The sequence below is a fragment of the Pongo pygmaeus genome, chromosome 3 (assembly GCF_028885625.2).
Source record: "Pongo pygmaeus isolate AG05252 chromosome 3, NHGRI_mPonPyg2-v2.0_pri, whole genome shotgun sequence".
NCBI classification, from domain to species: Eukaryota; Metazoa; Chordata; class Mammalia; order Primates; family Hominidae; genus Pongo; species Pongo pygmaeus.
Window position 1 is genome coordinate 82,104,014 of NC_072376.2, and position 20,565 is coordinate 82,124,578.

Consider the following 20,565-nt stretch of genomic DNA (forward strand, 5'->3'; position numbering starts at 1 on the left):
GAAAATAACTTCTTTTCAAGTTAAAAATATAAAGACTTCTGACATGCAATTCAACAATATCCTTGTTACGCTTTTACTAATCTTTAAATGACTTCCTTCTGGTTATACCTATGATAAGTATAAAAACACTTATCACAGGTAAGTATAAAAACACTTATCATAATATAGCACATATTTTGGTGTTCAGTAGTCCTAAATTCAAATCCTAACCTTTTTGCTTACTTGAAATTTTATAATAATCCTTATTTATTATAATCCTGAGGCTGATCAAATATAGTAATCTTTGTTAAGTATATTGTGGGCAAAATAAACACTGAATAGGTAGAAGTCTATTTTGCTTGATTTAGCAAATCTTTATTAATGACTTCCTTTAATCACATGATTTTAACAATTTTTGTTATTTCAGAAGAATTAAGTAAATTATCAGGAGCTCCACAGTTAAGGCCCTTGGTAAGTTTGGAAATTATGTATCTAACCATTGATCTTATTTTTTATGGTCAAATAGACATCCTTAACAAGTCACATAGAGAAATAAAGTGTTAGTCTGTCAACACCATCTAAAACGGTCTATAAATTTAATTATTTTCACCACTACATTGGAGCTTCTAATTGCGTGTGTATGTGTGTGTGTGTGTGTTTCCTTTTCCAATGGTGGAAACTTCCCTTCTAATACATTAAACCAAGGAAAATGACCAAATTTTAACCTATGTGAAAGCCTTTTACTCTAATTGCCTTGCCATATCTTCAGTAATACCACAAAACAAAATACAGTTTAGTAATAAAATTGTCTTTGTAGCTTAAAAACCAAGAGCAATGGATAGGTATGTCAGTAACAGGAAAGCATAAATAACATTGTGAGCTTGTCTAATACAAAGAGAAAATAGTAAAATGTGTTCTACCATAAGAGCTTTTCTTTTCTTCAAAAATATTTAATATAACTCACCACATATTTCTATTTCTATTTACAGATATGTTTGAAAATTTCATTCTCCGAATTTCTCCTCTCAAGAAAAACCATCTAATCTGAAGACTTGACTGCTGTTTTAGAATAGTAAAATCCCGTATTGAAGGAAATTGTTCTTTTTGAGTTATCTGCTTAATAGCATATCATTCTTTTGCGTAAGCTAAATTTTCCTAGAGAGTTTATTGTCTAAATTTCAGTTGTGTCTTGCCATATGGAGGGCACCTAATCAGAGGGTATTAAAGTCTTTACTAAGTTTTCTAGTGGACGTTTTGTTTAAAAAGTCTTTGAATTGCCAGTTCTATAAGTGCCATCTTTTAAAATAGTTTTGTGCAGTGACAGAGATTGTTTTCTTTTTTTCTTTTCAATAAATTACACTTTAAGGCAAAATCTATATTTTCTGTCATTATTCCATTCAACAGTATTTACATAATCATCTTAAGAGTCTTTGCATGTAACAGTTGTTCTCATTAAATTAAAATCCATATTTGCTGTCATTATTCCATCACCAGTATTTACATAATCCTGTTAATAGTGTCATGTATGTAACATTTTGTTTTCATTAATTTTTTATGACACTTTCAATCACATTTTAGTGAAGAATTGTAGAACTGTTCACTTCTGGATGGCACTAGCAGCCAGATCATAAAAGGCATTTGTAAACTTGTCCAATATCTTTAATTTATAGTCAGTGGTTTGTAGAACATTTTCCATGAGGACATAGTCAGAGCTGCAGAGAGGAACAACAGTGTGGCAGTTGTGGGCACACTAGAGTTTGATCAACCTGATTACACAGTTTACTTATGCCATCTGGACCTGTTTGAGTCCAATCTGGTTGATCATACCTAAGTTTATAGCTAGAGAAATAGGTAATAGTCATTAAAAGATCAGTTCAGGAACACAGTAACCTGGTGTCCTTCAGAGCCAAAGTAGGAGCTATTTGTCTAAATAAAAATACTTACTTGTTCTGATATTTTCAAAGCCCCAGGTGAGATTTACCTGTCAAGGTTTACTCCAAACTTCTCACACCAATCAATCTGTCATGATCTTTTAATGACCCATTGGATCCACCAGATCACAACACACAAGTGAAAAAGCTTCTCACCTCATGGCCTAGACAATCTAGATAGACATCAGATGCTCAGTATTCTACCAAATTTACATACATCAGTATTCTACTACATATATACAGAGAATATAAAATGATAATGTATTTTATATATATATATGGATAGAATATTCAGAACACTGTTTTATGTATGTGTGATTTTATGTATGTATAAAATCTAATATTTTATGACTTAAAAATCTAAAGAAACCAATTTAGCATTGGGTCTCCTGCCTTCTCCCTATGTTAGGAAGTACAAGGAGAAACAACTTGTTTTCTGATCTAGAGGAAAGCCTGTCAAAATACTGAGACTACTGGGCCTGCAGGAAATTAATGGAGGAGGCAGGCTCCTGCATCTTCATAAAATATATCTCTGCAAAGGCCAAATAAGAAAACAGAATAATATTATAATATGATTCATCACACTGCATTATTTTAGTCTTTAACATTCATGGCATTTTCCCTATAGACGCAGTACTGCTTTTGATTTATTCTTTTATTATAGAAAGAGACATGATAATGATTTCTAGTCAGTCTTTTTTGACCTCCTTACTGCATACAACAGGGAGGCAATATGGGGATTAGTTCAGTTTATATGTATTTAAACTATACACTAGGGCCGGGCGCAGTAGCTCACAACTGTAATCCCAGCAGTTTGGGAGGCCGAGGAAGCCTGGCTAAAATGGGGAAACCCCATCTCTACTAAAAATACAAAAATTAGCTGGGTGTGGTTGTAGATGCCTGTAATCCCAGGTAGTTGGGAGGGTGAGGAAGGAGAATCACTTCAACCTGGGATACACAGTTTGCATTAAGCCAAGATCACGCCATTGCACTCCAGTCTGGGCAGAAAGAGTGAAACTCTATCTCAATCAATCAATCAATCAATCAATAAAAATAAAAATAAACTGTAGTCTCTAAACTGGGAATTTACCATGAATGGCTTAGTCTGTCACTGGGCTACAAAGGAGGCAAACTCTGTTGGCAACACCATCTATTACCTGGCTCAAAGAAATCCCCACATGAAGACCAGATCATCAAGACATTATTCATTCCAAGGAATTTGTGATAAGACAGAGCATGGATTCAAGTATCTGTAAGAAGATCAGGTAGTTCCCTTTCTTCAAATAAATATCCAAAACTTATAGGCTCATGGTAAGGACCAGGATTAGATACAAGATGTTATAATAGGATCCTTCCTGTAGATCTTTGATTTTTCTCTTCATTCAAGGAATATGAATTCATAAACTTCTTCTTATTTAGCAACTGGAAGGTGAGAAGCGTCATTACTTTTTTTGATAAAACTTGAGCCAGAATTCTGTTCACCAGTCATGAATATATTTATATTTTTTTATCAAAAATCGTCCCAGTGTTACTGTCATTAATTTTTTTCTTGGAGCTATGATCATTAGCCTCAAACAGAAATCACTTCTGGTTTAGCCATTTCTCATGAAATAATTATTTATCTCTAAAATTTTAGCTACCACTTTGCTTTAGATGTTTACCTGTTACCATCTTGGTTTGAAACCAAACTTAGCTGTTTCCACTTTCCCTAACTCAAAAAGGCAATTTCAATTTCTGTGTGCCTCTCACTAGAGTTTTTAGTCAACTACACAGAGGTAGAAAATAAAAGTATTTAAAAGTACCTTTTAAAGTTTATTCAGGGTGAATAGGTGAAGTTATAGTCATCTTTGCTGTGCCTGTAAACACATGGAAGTGTAATTAGAATTAAAATACCTATCTATAGATGTTTCTGAATGTTTCTGTTTTCACTATGGCTAAAAACTCTCTTGTACTGCCTCATTTCACATGAGTAAGATAATGGTTGTGAAAAAAACATGAACTGAAGACTGCATGCCTCCCCCTCCCACTGTTCTTTCAAATCCATTTTTACCATTCAGGAATACAAAATCCAAGTGTGACCTGATACTGGGACTTATAGAAAAAAAAACTAGAAATGTGGATTCATGTATAAAATCTCCTGGTTTTAATGTTGTCAATTTTTTAAATACACAATGTGCAGTCCTCTTTTCCTCAATGAACCAAAGTTCACTGGCCATATTCGGATCCTAAGATACCAGTCATATACTCTGCTATACATTAAAGGAAGCCTTTTCTAGGTTTTTGTTTGCTTGGTTGGTTGGTTGGTTTTAATTTGTATTTCCAGTCAACATTAAACTTGAATCTTTGTTATGGTGAAGCAACAATATAGAATGGGAAATTAAGTTAGCCATTAATGAAGATAAACAAAAAATGTGTTATTTCATCATGAAAAACAGGTGCAGTGGGAAGAATTTCAGAAACATTTTGGAGTGATGGGTTCACTAATTTTTCCATCTATTTCAATATATTATACTTAGAAATTGGGGTTCTACTTTCCTAATTTTGAATTCCTGTGTTATTTTAATCTTTATTGCTGAATGTTTGTGCCCCCCTCTACATTCGTTTAAGACCTAATCCCTAATGTGATGGTATCTAGAGGCAAAGCTTAGGGGAGGTAATTAATTAGGTCATGAGAGTGGAGCCCCTCTGAATGGAATCAGTGCCTTTATAGGAGACACCACAGAGATGGATCCAGCAAGAAGGCGACTGTCTGCACACCAGGAAAAGGACCCTCACCAGATACTGAATCTACCAGTGCCCTGATCTTAGACTTTCCAACCTCCAGAACTATCAGAAACAAATTTCCGTTGTTTAAGCCATCCAGTTTATTATGTTATTTTGTTATGGCAGTGCAAACTGACTATAACATTAATTGTGTAATTCAAAATCTCGGTCTCAGACTTTTTATTCAAAAATTTAAGTCCTATAGCTATAAGCAATGAAAAATCTACTAGCATAGAAACATGGCATACAGGAATTGGATTTGATTTTGTCAGGGCTCTCATAGTACCAAGTGACAGAAAAAAACTTTATCTCAAATTGACAAAAACAAGAAAAGAATTTTTAAATTTATGTCATACAAAATCACAAGAGTGAAATACAGTTGTATTTAAGAGCTTGAAGGTGGGCATTAACTCTTTTGTTCATCTCTCATTATTACTCTTTTCTGTACTGACTTAATTTGCAAGCTATGTTCATGTGATTGAAAAGATGGCTTGCCCACATCTTGAGACTTGACAGATATTCAGAACCTAAACCCAAAGGAAGTGATCACATTGCAGCTTCTCTGAGTGTTCATGCATCAGTAGAGCAATGCTAGTTGGTTCTGCTTATAGGAAGGGCCTCTTCCTTTGGATAAGGGACTGTGGTTCCATGATAACCCTGGCCTGAATTATAGGTTCACTTATTTAGCTGAGAATCATTAAACTCTTTATTCCTCATGTTGAGATACACCAAATTGCAATTGCAAAATTTCAAATTAAATTTGGTACATTATTTGAGCTTTTATTATTTTAAAAATTTCTCACTTGAAGAATATATTTCAATGTCTTCCCATTTGCAAAAGTTGCTTTCAATAATTTCAGTAAAGCTAATATTTTCTGGTTCTTCATTTGTTAAATAATTTGAGCCAAGATTTCACCCAGTTTTTTAACAAACTCTAACCAAAATCTTGATGCTTTCTTATATTAGTTTCCGAGGGCTGTTGTAACAAAGTGCCATGAACTAACTGTTCAAAAAAAAGCATAAGTTCATTCTCTCACAGTTTGGGAAGGTAGAAGCCTAAAATCAGTGTGTTGACAAAACCACGCTCCCTTTGACGAATTTAGGAAGAGCCCTTCCTTGCCGCTCCCTACTTCTGGTAGTTGCTAGCAATCACTGGCATCCTTAAACTTGTAGCTGTATTTTGTAGCTGCATCGTCCAACTTCTGCCTCCATCTTCTGAGGCCATCTTTCCTCTGTTTATGTATGTGCACAGATTCCCGCCCCCCCAAATTTTTTTTTCTTTTTTTGAGAGAAGTTCTCTGTCACCCAGGCTGGAGTGCAGTGATGTGATCCTGACTGACTGCAACATTCCCTGCCCAGACTCCAGCGATGTTCCCTTCTCAGCCTCCCAAGTACTGGGACTACAGGTGTGTGCCACCATACCTGGCTAATATTTGTAGGTTTTATAGATACAGGGTCTCACCATGTTGCCAAGGCTAGTCTCGAACTCCTAAGATCAAGTGATCCAGTGAGTGTGGTTTTCCGTGGTTTATGTTATTCATGCATCTAGAATATGCTTGCATGACTAACTCATTACAAGAAAGCCTGATCATAAGCAGTTTTGAGCTTCCTAGCACTGAGATGATTTGAATGATCTCCATTGGTAGATTGAGAATTGTAGATGAAGCCAGCATTGACAAGGACTTTTTGCTTGACCAAACATTACTCAGGCTCCTAAAACTTCTGGGCCCATCTGTGTACTTCCTTGTAAAATCTAGTTTAAGCAAAGAACCTCGCTGAGTCTGCTTAGCAATAATCTTCCATGCTTGATAATGTGATTCTCTTCAATATCTGATCCGGTTTCTCGTCCCCCACAGTTTCCCAGGTGACGTCATATAGGCCTGTTCTCAGCAAGAATCCTGTTAAGTCAGCTTAACCAGAATCCCCCTGACCTCTGTTGTTTCCTGTCAGCAATTTTTCATTCACTGACCATCACTCTGCTTCTTGGCTATAAATTCCTATTTGCTCATGCTGTATTTGGAGTTGAGCCCAATTTCTCTTTCCCAGTGTAAAATCTCATTGTAGTGATCCCTGCACCTATCTCAATAGTTATGAAGAAAGTCTTCCTTACCATACTTTAATAAGTATCATTGAATAATCTTTGTCTTTATCATTATATACCTGAAGAAAGTAGAATCACTAGTCATATGGTATGCAGATGTATATTTTACATTCACTAAAATATAAGGCTGGTCGTGTAGCTAGAATATGGCTGCATGACTAGCTCATACTGTTGTATGAACCTACAGATTATTTTATTGGTTGTCTTTCTTACTGATTTGAAGTTCTTTATATATTTTAGAAACAAGCAGTTATAGTTTTTGCTGATATACTCTCTCTATCTCTGGCTTGCCTTTTAATTCTCTGAATGGTTTCCTGTGATTATCAGTTTTTTAATGAAGTCAAATTTTCAATAATTTATGTATGACTGTGCTCTTTGTTATTGTTAATAAATATTTTCTGAATCCAAAATAGTAAAGATATTTTCTATTATCTCTTGGAAGTTTTATTGTTTTACCATTCACAGTTAGATCTGTTGTCCATCTTGCGTTGATTTTTGTGTATTCTATGAGGAAGGCATCAACAATTTCTCCATAGGCATATCCAGTTGGCATCTTAGTCCACTCAGTCTACCCAGTCAGGGATTGATATTATTCAAAGCTGAGTTTCAGTGAGGTTTGTCTATTTTCAGTTCAGTTTTACTGGTGAAGTATATTTTTTCATCAACTCAACAAATACCTTGGGAAGTTTTCTAGTATTGCTCATCTTTATCAGGTCTCAAGTCCAATTTTTATATCCTAAGTCTGTGGGTCAGCTTCTCAGGCTCTTAGTTTGTACTCTCGTTATTGCAAAGTGCCTACCATTTAACAAAGGCACCCACGCTGGACTCGTCTTTAGGGGATAGTTTCTTACCAGTCTTACAAATACTTTTTGACTTGCTAGCTCCCCAGTGTCTTCAAAAGACATTTTTCAAGTATTTAATCCATATTTTCTAGTTTTGCTCACCATAAAACTTGGTTTAAATAATCTAGCCTATATTTTCTAAAAAGAACATCCTCCCCCCAAGAAAGGTTTTCAATGAATGACTGAATTATTTCATCTTTTTATTTTCTATGACATACTACATAGATTTGAGAAAATCTATGCTCATAAAAGATAATTCTGGTTGCTTAGTGAGAAAGATCTGCAGAAGGGGCAACTGAGAAGTCAGTTTGGAGGCCATTAGTATTTCAGAAAGAGATGATGATGATGAGTCAATATAAACTATTAATAGTGGAGCTACCGAGCATTGGAGAAATTCAACGTATATTTCCTAGGTTGAAATTTCTATACTCATTGATAAATGGATGTGAAAGGTGTATTAATTTCCTAGTGCTGCTTTAATAAAGTATCATAAGCCAAGTGGCTTAAAACAACTGTTATTTGTTTTCTTACAATTCTGGAAGCTAGAAGTTCAAAATAAAGTGTTGATAGGTCCATGATCTCTGAATAATCTAGTGAATAATCTGTCTCATGCCTTTCTTTTAACTTCTGGTGCTGCCAGAAATCTTGGGTATTTATTGGTTTGTAGATGCATCACTCCAATCTCTGCTTCTTTTGTCACATGACATTCTCCCCTATGTTTCTGTCTGTGTCTCTTCTTATAAGAGTAACAGTTACATTGGATTAAGGGCCCATATCACTCCAGTATGATCTCATCTTAACTAATTATATTTGAAACTAACCTAGTTCCAAATAATGAGCTTCCAGAAAGACATGGCATTTTGAGGGGCACTATCCAACCTAGAACAAGGATAAAAGAATAAATCAATGGTGACTGTTAAGCTTTTAGTTTTGATGACAGTGGAGACTGTAAAGCTATGTATTGATGTGGAGAAGATTGATTAAAGATCATGTTGAGGACTGGATTCAGATTAAGAGCTATGCTAGGCCATGCCAGGTATGAGATTTTAATTAGATACTTAAATACGGAGATCAAGAGGGCAGTTGAGTGCATAAGTTTTGAGTTCACAAAAGAAATAAGTTTGGAGATAGAGATTTGGAAGTCATTAGCATAAGAATGTACTTAACGCTAGCGAAGTGAACAGGATCAGCCAGGGTAAGGCTAATCTCTAAGGTACTCCAACCCTTAGGATTTGGAAAAGGAGAAAATACAAGAAGGGAGACTGAGAAGTGTCTAGTGAATTAAAGAAGAAACCAAGGGTTTATTAGGTTAAGGATTTCAAATGAAGAGAAGAATGATGTTTTAAGTAAGTAAAGATGACAAATTCTACCAAATAACACTGAGAGGTTGGGTAAAATGAACACAAATTAGCAATATGAAAATTATTGGTACCCTTGAAAAGAAGTGGCTTCAGTAGGGGACGAAATTTTGATTAGAGTGGGTTAAAAATAGAATAACATATGAGATATGGAAACAACCCTATGGTTACTTTAGTGTGACAATTGATATAAAGTAATCTAAATAATTGGGAGAGGTTTGGAGGTACAGTGTTAAGGATGCAGGTTTGTTCTTTAATGATGGGAGATATTATAGTATAAGCAGGTCTTCGATGATGCTTATGTTGTAATAAGGGCCAGGGAAACACTGGAAATATAAGAAAGATGTGATAATTGCTAGACATGAGTCACTGCATAAACTCAGGAAGATAAAATTGAATGTGCAAGTGGAGGAGTTGGTATAGAGAGAGAGAAAATCAATCACAATAAACAACTCTTCACAGTTAAAATTAATGGCTGTCAGAGTTTCACATCCCTTACTTTCTTCAACGTTGCTGGCTAACACCACATTACCCAGTTCATTTTGATTTGTCAGAATGCTTTGGTGCTGTGGTATAAGCAATGTCAGCAATGTGGAGCAATAGGGATCATCTATCATGTACTATACAGTACAGTTATCATGTTACTAATCTGTGATCAAATCTTCAGTAAAATTCTTTGCACTATTTTATCCATGTGGGAATTAAAGCTCTTACAGCATCACATAGCTACCCTGTGGCAAGCTGTATTTCAGTTTTCACATTTAAAGCTTTTTTCCCAGGGTCACCACAAAACTTAACACCCAATGCTGGATCATTTTGAAAGTCAAAGGCATAGCTATAATAATGACACTGGGAAAATAGGCATAACCCAAAACTTTCTATAGCAAATGGGGTATAAAAGCATCCTTTCTTTTCCTCCATTTTTTGATGTATTTTAATATTCAATTCAAAACATTCTATTCAATTTCAAAACATTCTTCCAGGATTATTTTGAACATCAATAACAAATAAAAGTTAACATTAAAGAGGCCGATTAGTTTTGAAAAAAAGACAGAACAACTGAAATATGCTTAAGGATAATTTATTGAAATAACTGGAAAGGAAATAGATTCTTAAAGAAATAATAATAAGCACAATTCCAGAAACAATTTGTATACGTATGTTTGATATGTCTGTAGCATTTCCAAATGAATATTGAACTTCTGTGGTACTAGTTGAATTAAAATTTGGAAAATGTAAATAGTTCATGAGTCAAATTTCAAATTAAATGAATGACATAATATATAAAATAAATAAAGGGACAAAGTTCATTTTTTCCATATAAACTCATTCAAACATACTTAATTTGGGGTAACATGATACAAAGATGGAAAAGGCATCATATTTCCAGTCTCAGTCAATTCTGTGGAATAGAGAGCAAATATACAATTAGTTATGTTATAACATGTAACTATTTAACTCTCTTCACTTTTAACTTTGGTGTGACTAATTCACAAAAGAAATTGTATTGCAAATGCATTCTGTTGTGGTTTGGAGGCATATAAAGTTTGTGTATAACCAAATATTAGTGAACTTGTTTCAGTGAAATGTCTAGTATTTCGTAATCCCAAAAGGCTTTTTATGTTAGAATTGCAATGCTATTCTCTCCTCTTTTTAACCTTTCCACTTGGAGTAATTTTAACCCATAAATTAAAAGACAATTTTAAGTAAAGTAAATACAAATTTTATGAAGGCTAGGTTAGAAATAAAAATGCAAATAGGCTTTTGTCAAAAGCTCAAATGTATTTCCATAAAAGTAAAATAAATATATATTCTGTTTTTCCTAAAAATAGTGACAATCAAATGTAAGTATATAGGCCCTTGAAAGCAAGCCAGTCAAATTTGTCAATAGTAAATAAATAAAATTAAAGTTATTTGAAATGCAAAAGATAGATAGTTTTAGGTGAGTAAATGATAGTCAACCATTAAATTGATAATTAATAAAAAAAGTTCTTGTATGTATGAAATTTTCACTGTATTGGGCTTCTCTAGGAGAATTACATGTAAAAAGACATCATGTATAAAAATGATCAATTTAATCTCCAAACTCCCAAAACTTACCAAAAATGAGGATGGAAAATTAACTTTGAAATCTTCTTAGACCTTAAAATTAAACAAATACAAATAAATAAATAAATAACCTCTTAGTAAGAAAACTTGCCTTAAGAATGTTGTAAGTAGTGAAATAAACATCTCAGTCTTTTGCCTTCATATATACTTATAGCAAAAACAAGATGTGAAGTAAGGTTTGTGTAAAATAGATGTGCACAAGGAAAATGACAGAACATTTTTTAGCTTTTTTTTCCAAATTCAAACATATTATTAAATTTAATTCTGGCTTTTGTAAGCCTTAATCACTTTATCTAAAACAGAATTCTCAACAGACTAATTAAATCAGAATTCGTGCAATAGTTTTTTTCTCAACACTCAGTTTCCTCTACACAAAAAACCAGAACAATTATACCAGAATCTCTGGGCAAGCATAGGCATTGGGATTTGTGGGGAAAAGTTTTCCAGGTGATTCTATTCTATAGGTAAGCATTAAGAATCACTTATCTATGAGAACACATGGACACAGGAAGGGGAACATCACACACCGGGACCTGTTGTGGAGTGGGGGTAGGGGGGAGGGATAGCATTAGGAGATATACCTAATGTTAAATGACGAGTTAATGGGTGCAGCACACCAACACGGCACATGTATGCGTATATAACTAACCTGCACGTTGTGCACATGTACCCTGAAACTTAAAGTATAATAATAACAAAAAAAGAATCACTTATCTAAACTGTTTTTTTTATTCATTTACTCTACATTTATTCTTTTATTCTACCATCACATACACATCTTGAATGAAACAGCAAAGTCAGTAAATTTGGACTTACACTAATGGGGTTATGAACTGGGGCAAGTGGCTGAGTCACAGGGTAGATCTGGTGGGTGGGGTTAAGTAGAAGTTCTTGGTTGAGCAGAAGGGCTTGAACAGGCACAGCTCTCTGAGGGTAGGGCACCACTTGCTGGGGGATAGGCAGGACTTTGGGCTGAGGAACAGACCACAGGGGCTGACGGGGAAGTGCAAGAGTCTGAGGAATAGGCTGAGGGACCTGGTGCATCAAGGGCTGGAGCAGAGGCAGAGGAAGATGCAGATTTTCAAGATCAGTGAGTTTTGGCATTTGAGGGTCAAAAAAGGGCATCTTTGGAGATTTAAGGACGGGCATCACTCTGCCATTAGTGTAGATAGTGTCTTTAGCTTTAGGGACTTCCATTGTTTCAGGCTGAGGGACAGGCAGCACCACAGCAGGCTGAGCAAGAGGCAGAATGTTTTGTGGAAGAAAACTATAGGGGATAGTCTCAACGAATGGATAGATCAGAGGCTGTGGCTGGGAAGAGGGGTAGATTTTATTCTGGTGTTCATCCTGGAAAGAAGGAAAAAGAATCTTTGAGTCCTTGATTAAGCTATAGTTGCCATTCATAATGAATTCATTTCTCTCTTTTAGACAATGATAAATGAGTAAAAAGAGAGGAAGAAAATATTTCACTTATTTTGGTTAAGAAATTATCTTGAGTCATGTGAAGAAAAATGAGTAAACTGTTTGTTGAAAAATTTTAATCCACTCACTTCATGGGTAACTCCACAGGCCAAAGTGAAATCAACGTTTGGATATTTCAGAAACATTTTTTTTTAACCTTTTTCTGAATTGCCTGGATAGCTGTAGCTGTACACTTTGGTCTTCAGAGAGAATTTACTTTTCAACACAGTTGTACCAATAGTAGACCAAATTGTTTTCATACAGTGTAAAGAGATCAGTTTAAAAAGATTTAGAGGGACAATTCCAAGGTTTATTTTTGTTTTGTTTTGGTTTGATGAAAAAGAAAATCAGTCTTAATTTGTGGCTAATCTCAGGAAGTAATTTAACACCGGCCAAATTCTTGCATTCCTTTCCTTGGGAGAAGATAGTCTCTTCAGTCTTTCAAGAGACATTGATTTTTTTGTTCAAATTTGATTTTAAAAATATTTTATGTGACTCCAAACAATTCATTGATACACAAAGCAACTGAAAATTATAATTGGGTAAACATATCACCATAAATGTAATTTAATGAAATACAGGATTTTGTGTTGTCCATACGGGAATAAAGGCAATATGGGACAAATTTTACATAGACTTTTTTACCAGCTGTATACACCTTTTCATTACCATATCCACCTTGAGAATAAGAGAATCATAGTTCCCAACCTGGAAATGTTCCCACCAACGTGTACTTGTTGAAAACAGATATACCATTAGTAATATCGTTATGTATTTAGTCTATATTCTAGAAATTAATTATAAGTTTAAAAATGCATGCATATGCTAGAAAATATATTGACTTTATCAATGTTTAATTTTTTACAGTGGTTGGTGGGTATATGGCATTTATTTTATTATCATTCTTTAGAATCAACATATATATTATAAATATTTTTGTATGTATTATACTTTGTAATAATTTTAGACATATACTTATCATTAACAAATTACCTCTCCTTGCTGCTGGTCCTCATGTTTAACCTTCTCAACTTTCTGCTAAAGATAAATCATATATAAAGATATGTTACCATCTGTAAAAATTAAACAGAGGAAATTTTGAAAATATGTACATTTTAAATGTGAAAACTTACCTCGTATTGTGTAATAGTTTCCTACAGAAAAATATAAAATAAAATTAGGTTTGGTTTTAACAATTCTTACTTTGCAATATAAATCAAGAAATAAAGGCATTAATTCTTTGATAAAGTCATTAATAACTTTGTATAATTATTAAAGCTTATATATTAAACTGTTCTATTTAAGCTTGTTATGTAAAAGAAAGTCAGATGAATGCAGTCAAGAAGGACACGGTACAAAAAAAAGCAATTAATAGATGCTAATTTCTCTCTACCACCATGCTCATTCCCTGACAACAAATGGTCTCTAAAACCCCATCTGATTTTTAAAAAAGGAAATACTCATTGAAAATATATTCTAATAACAATTGATACATTATGACCACTTCAAATGAATCATAAGAGTTAAACACTTCCCTTAAGGATCATATAACCTTTCTGAAGAGACAGAGTCTATTGATGTATCATTTACTTATCAAAGTGATCACACACCCAAGAAGAGTGGTGTAAGAATAAATATCTACCTGACTCTCTCAGGTAGATTTAGGACTACACTAAATCTCACTTATTTACTAAAGTAGCTATGGTAATTATAAAATGCGTCCTTTTGCACGTCTGCCTACCTACTACTTAGCAAGCTCTTAACTATCACTGGTATCTCTAACTTTTCAGTTTGTACCACAGCTCCTAGTCAATGTCTGACCCATAGAAGGCCATCAACATATGCTTAAGGTGAATAAGTTCAGGGTAAAGAGAGTTCAAGGCAGAAAACAGGACTGTATGGTTCATTAAAAAGAAAAAAAGAAGCAAAATAACACAATTTCAAGTAGCAAGCCAATTTAGAAAGTTCTAGAATGTTGTATTATCCAGATACTTATTGTCCTTAAATACATATAAAGGAAATACATACTAGAACTTATATGTCATTAACATAGCTGCATTAGCTTAACTGCCGTGATGTAACACCATAGAAAAATAGCGCAGGATTTTACTGTTCTAAAATTGGGTAGAATGTTAACTTACCTCACTGCTTGAAAGGCTTTCTACAGTCTGTGGAAAAAAAAAAATTGACAACCAGCTAAATCTTCTAGATCATTAGGGAATTTTACTATTTTATGGTTCATAAATTTTCTCTAAAAAAAAAATCTTACCTCAGAGGGTGCATTGGATTGTTCCTTCTGAAAAGATGTTTAAAAATTCAATTTCTACAGCTAACTCATTGTTAAACATGTATCCTACTTAATTTTTACATAATTTATGCAGAGCTATCTCTTTCACAAATTTGAGAAATAAAAAATGTTATATGATTTTTGAGGTTTGAAAGGTAATTACTTTAATGTCTTTTATATTTAGTAATTTTTATTAATATAGTTTATCTTATATTTATTAAAGACAGAGTTTTTGATGGGTAAAAGAAGAGTCACTTTAATTTGTATTAAATATTTTTATTATGTTATTATTAATATATTTATGATCATGATTATGATTGTGTCTGTACTTCATCTTATGGATGTCTTTGTACAGACAGACACAGGATTTGACCCAGTGCCCTAGGCTTTAAGGTATATATACATTTTATCACTGGAATAAGATATATTTATCTAGGTTGAGAATCTGTGGAGTTGTACTTATGCAATATTATATTTTGTTGCCATTTTTATGATTTTTTTACTACTTATTGATTTGTTTGCTTTTTCTTTAGTGACTAGCAGCACATTGGTGTAGGAAGCATTTGAGGCACTATAGGAAACTGTTGAGACAGTGGGTATATATAAATGATTTTGATAGAAGCCAAGAGAATTATCATGAAATTCTTCATTATTTATACAGTAAAAAATGTTGGTGATGTTATTCTCTACAAATAGGCATATAGTCCACTATTTCTTGATTGTTTAGGAAGTTTTTCTTGTGCACATACCTCCCTTGCAAAAGCAAGAGCCACCAGGCAGGCAAGGATGAGGACCTTCATGGCTACTAAGTCCTGTGAATGTAGAAAAAATTGAATGGTGGAAGATTGGTCAATCGGATATATTTTCTTATTTAGGTAAGGTTACTTTTTATAAAAAAAAAAGAGAGCTAATGTATAACAAAAATGTCTGCATTTAGAAAATAAATAGAATAAATACTAAATAGAAGTTATATCGTATGACTGTGGTCAAAATCTATTCTGGCTTACTATTCTCATGTTTCAAATTCCAAACTTATTGCCAGCTATTCAGATTTTTCAGCTAAGAACTCTATCTGCACTTTTCTAAAAGTCCCATTTACACTATTGAATTTTTCAAAAGGCATAAAGAAGTTATAAATATGTATGGAAAGATTTATGCAGCACATCAAAAAGCTTATCCACCATGATCAAGTGGGCTTCATCCCTGGGATGCAAGGCTGGTTCAACATACGAAAATCAATAAACGTAATCCAGCATATAAACAGAACCAAAGACAAAAACCACATGATTATCTCAATAGACGCAGAAAAGGCCTTTGACAAAATTCAACAACGCTTCATGCTAAAAACTCTCAATAAATTAGGTATTGATGGGACATATCTCAAAATAATAAGAGCTATCTATGACAAACCCACAGCCAATATCATACTGAATGGGCAAAAACTGGAAGCATTCCCTTTGAAAACTGGCTTAAGACAGGGATGCCCTCTCTCACCACTCCTATTCAACACAGTGTTGGAAGTTCTGGCCAGGGCAATGAGGCAGGAGAAGGAAATAAAGGGCATTCAATTAGGAAAAGAGGAAGTCAAATTGTCCCTGTTTGCAGATGACGTGATTGTATATCTAGAAAACCCCATCGTCTCAGCCCAAAATCTCCTTAAGCTGATAAGCAACTTCAGCAAAGTCTCAGGATACAAAATCAATGTGCAAAAATCACAAGCATTCTTATACACCAATAACAGACAGAGAGCCAAATCGTGAGTGAACTCCCATTCACAATTGCTTCAAAGAGAATAAAATACCTAGGAATCCAACTTACAAGGGATGTGAAGGACCTCTTCAAGGAGAACTACAAACCACTGCTCAATGAAATAAAACAGAATACAAACAAACGGAAGAACATTCTATGCTCATGGGTAGGAAGAATCAATATCGTGAAAATGGCCATACTGCCCAAAGTCATTTATAGACTCAATGCCATCCCCATGAAGCTACCAATGACTTTCTTCACAGAATTGGAAAAAACTACCTTAAAGTTCATATGGAACCAAAAAAGAGCCCGCATCACCAAGTCAGTCCTAAGCCAAAAGAAGAAAGCTGGAGGCATCACACTACCTGACTTCAAACTATGCTACAAGGCTACAGTAACCAAAACAGCATGGTACTGGTATCAAAACAGAGATATAGACCAATGGAACGGAACAGAGCCCTCAGAAATAATGCTGCATATCTACAACTATCTGATCTTTGACAAACCTGAGAAAAACAAGCAATGGGGAAAGGATTCCCTATTTAATGAATGGTGCTGGGAAAACTGGCTAGCCATATGTAGAAAGCTGAAACTGGATCCCTTCCTTACACCTTATACAAAAATTAATTCAAGATGGATTAAAGACGTAAACGTTAGACCTAAAACCATAAGAACCCTAGAAGAAAACCTAGGCAATACCATTCAGGACAAAGGCATGGGCAAGGACTTCATGTCTAAAACACCAAAAGCAATGGCAACAAAAGCCAAAATTGACAAATGGGATCTAATTAAACTCAAGAGCTCCTGCACAGCAAAAGAAACTACCATCAGAGTGAACAGGCAACCTACAGAATGGGAGAAAATTTTTGCAACCTACTCATCTGACAAAGAGCTAATATCCAGAATCTACAATGAACACAAACAAATTTACAAGAAAAAACAAACAACCCCATCAAAAAGTAGGTGAAGGATATGAACAGACACTTCTCAAAAGAAGACATTTATGCAGCCAACAGACACATGAAAAAATGCTCATCATCACTGGCCATCAGAGAAATGCAAATCAAAACCACAATGAGATACCATCTCACACCAGTTAGAATGGTGATCATTAAAAAGTCAGGAAACAACAGATGCTGGAGAGGATGTGGAGAAATAGGAACACTTTTACACTGTTGGGGGGGACTGTAAACTAGTTCAACCATTGTGGAAGTCAGTGTGGCGATTCCTCAGGGATCTAGAACTAGAAATACCATTTGACCCAGCCATCCCATTACTGGGTATATACCCAAAGGATTATAAATCATGCTGCTAGAAAGACACATGCACGTGTATGTTTATTGTGGCACTATTCACAATAGCAAAGACTTGGAACCAACCCAAATGTCCAACAATGATAGACTGGATTAAGAAAATGTGGCACATATACACCATGGAATACTATGCAGCCATAAAACAGGATGTGTTCATGTCCTTTGTAGGGATATGGATGAAGTTGGAAACCATCATTCTCAGCAAACTTTCACAAGGACAAAAAACCAAACACCGCATGTTCTCACTCATAGGTGGGAATTGAACAATGAGAACACATGGACACAGGAAGGGGAACATCACACACTGGGGACTGTTGTGGGGTGGGGGGATGGGGGAGGGATAGCATTAGGAGATATACCTAATGCTAAATGACGAGTTAATGGGTGCAGCACACCAACATGGCACATGTATACATATGTAACAAACCTGCACGTTGTGCACATGTACCCTAAAACTTAAAGAATAATTAAAAAAAGACAAATAAAATAAAAAAAATATTTATTCATTAACTTAAAAATATTTCTTTAGAACAGATTCTAAAAAATCTGTTCTTGCCAGACACTGTCTAGGGACCAGGACTGCAGCAATGAACAAAATATTACAGTCCTGATTTTACTCCCTCATGGAGCCTCAGTTCTACTGGAAGAGACTGATCAAGAAAATGTGTACAAAAAAATCACATTTTATTTTTACCTTTTTTCTTTTCACTAAACGCTTACCATGAATATTTTAGTTTAATTATTTCTCCTCATTTCCAATAAGACTGAGATTTTCATTTTGACATTTTTGTTATTTGTGTCACTATCCAGAGACTTTGTTGGACTATTAAGTTTGTTTCTTCTCCGTTTATATCCATCTTCCCCACATAGCTAATAATGTCTGTTCTCCTTTATGCCACATGACTTTAGAGATTATACACCAGGCTTCTTCTCTTCTCTTTATTAAAATGTACACACGGTTCTCTTGATGATCCGCCAAGAGGTCAGGGCCTCTTGCCCACTGCCGAGCTTGGGACTACCTCTTCTTGTGAAATATATGTTAATATTTTTGACGAAATATACTAAATCGTCTCCTTGTTATGTGTTCTTACATTTTTTATAATTTATTTCAAAATAATGTTTGTGCCACAATATTACTTGCCACTCAAATCTTCATTCTCAGATATTGAAACTCAATTTTTGAACTCAATTTTTGAACTAAAAATACTTCATGAAAAAGTCTCTAATTTATTTGAGAAATGTTCTTTTCAATATTTGAAGGTTGAATATAATTCTCTCTATTACAGAAAACAAATATTTTTTCTAGATTTTTTATGAATGTTAATTAATTTTTTATTAATTTTACTTTGCCTAAGACCACTGTAAGTTTCCAAATTTTTTATGTCAGGGTTCAGAAACAGAATATAATACTCTATTATATATAATTACACATATGGAAGATCCCACAGCACTTTCTATATTTTACAAGTAGTATAAACTTTACTAATTTTATTACTAATCTACGAATATATATAATAATTTTATATACTAATATATAATTACAATACTAATTTTATATACTAATACACTAATATATACTAATACTAATTATACTAGTTTTTATACTCATTTATATACTATAAATATACTACATACTAATATACTTTAATATACTAATTTTTAAGCCAGAGCTTCATTATCGACTGGTATGCTCTAAGCTACTTTTTCTTTTAGATCAACTATTATCTTTGTTTATGGTTTCCAAGTCTTTTCTACCCCATTAAGAATTTTCTTACAAAGTAAACCACATTGTTTCTTTTTAACTTAATTGTGTATTTCTGTCTCATTTTAATATTGTTTTGAAATATTACAAACTAGATAATAAACTGGGAAGTTTGAGGCTCTAAACAATTTTGATGAGTAAACTCCTCTAAAAACATTGTTTATAAACATTTAAAGTAGTAAATGCCCCCATACCGTTCCCTCCATTTCTCGACTCAGTATGCTACTGCTGTAAACTACCTGTTGGACAAAGCTTTTCCAGTAATTATTTATCTACCCATACTATAATTTAAGTATATTTCTTTTTACGACTGTGATATGCTAAATCAAACTGGAAGATTAATTCAAAAAATGAATCTCCTTTTAATATTAACTATGAACTAGCCTCATACTAAATATATATATATATGCATAAAATTAGTTATTATATTTTCTTAAACTCATGAAGGCTATATGTCATTGCAATTTTTTTTACCAAATTCTTCTGGGCACTTCTATCTTTTTTGGCCTAAGTGTTAAAAATAATCTCAGTATTACCTTAATTACTTTTATTTCAAACACTGTATTTTAAGTAACTATGTTCCTTCTATAGCTCAAGCTACTTTGAAATACATGGTTAGGAGAAGATACAACAAATTTGTATCTAAAATTCTTACCGTTTTTCCAAGATTGAAGAAAAGTGAAGGTAGTGCTAGACGGCTGATGGTCCATCAGCTTATGTGACTGTTTATATACTATATTTAATGACATGCTAATTTCGTGGTTTGAAATAAGGTCAATAGTGAGCTTTAATTCCAAGAAGTCCACATGATTAGAAAATGATTTCTGCCTATTATATGTCCCCAGAAATTGTGGGGATCATTGTAACAAGGGAACAATACAAGTTGATAAAAGAAACCTATCCAGGAAAT

The 20,565-nt window shown here is 33.9% G+C and overlaps 1 protein-coding gene across 3 annotated transcripts; it reads right to left on the reverse strand.

Moving 5' to 3' along the window:
* Nucleotides 1-10,039: 10,039 nt before the first annotated feature.
* On the reverse strand, nt 10,040-20,358 carry CSN2 (casein beta). 3 transcript variants are annotated; one of them, XM_063663185.1, is made up of 8 exons: nt 20,311-20,358; nt 15,581-15,643; nt 14,686-14,712; nt 13,678-13,698; nt 13,538-13,579; nt 11,900-12,430; nt 11,075-11,116; nt 10,040-10,376 (listed from the first exon to the last, which is right to left on the reverse strand). In XM_063663185.1, exons 2-7 carry the CDS (start codon nt 15,629-15,631, stop codon nt 11,111-11,113), a joined length of 678 nt encoding a protein of 225 aa, XP_063519255.1. In that variant the 5' UTR covers nt 15,632-15,643; nt 20,311-20,358; the 3' UTR covers nt 10,040-10,376; nt 11,075-11,110. The 3 variants fall into 3 exon arrangements, with proteins under 3 accessions (XP_063519255.1, XP_063519247.1, XP_063519266.1); XM_063663177.1 differs by having other exon boundaries at nt 13,538-13,582; XM_063663196.1 differs by lacking the exon at nt 13,538-13,579.
* Between the last annotated feature and the right edge of the window lie 207 nt (nt 20,359-20,565).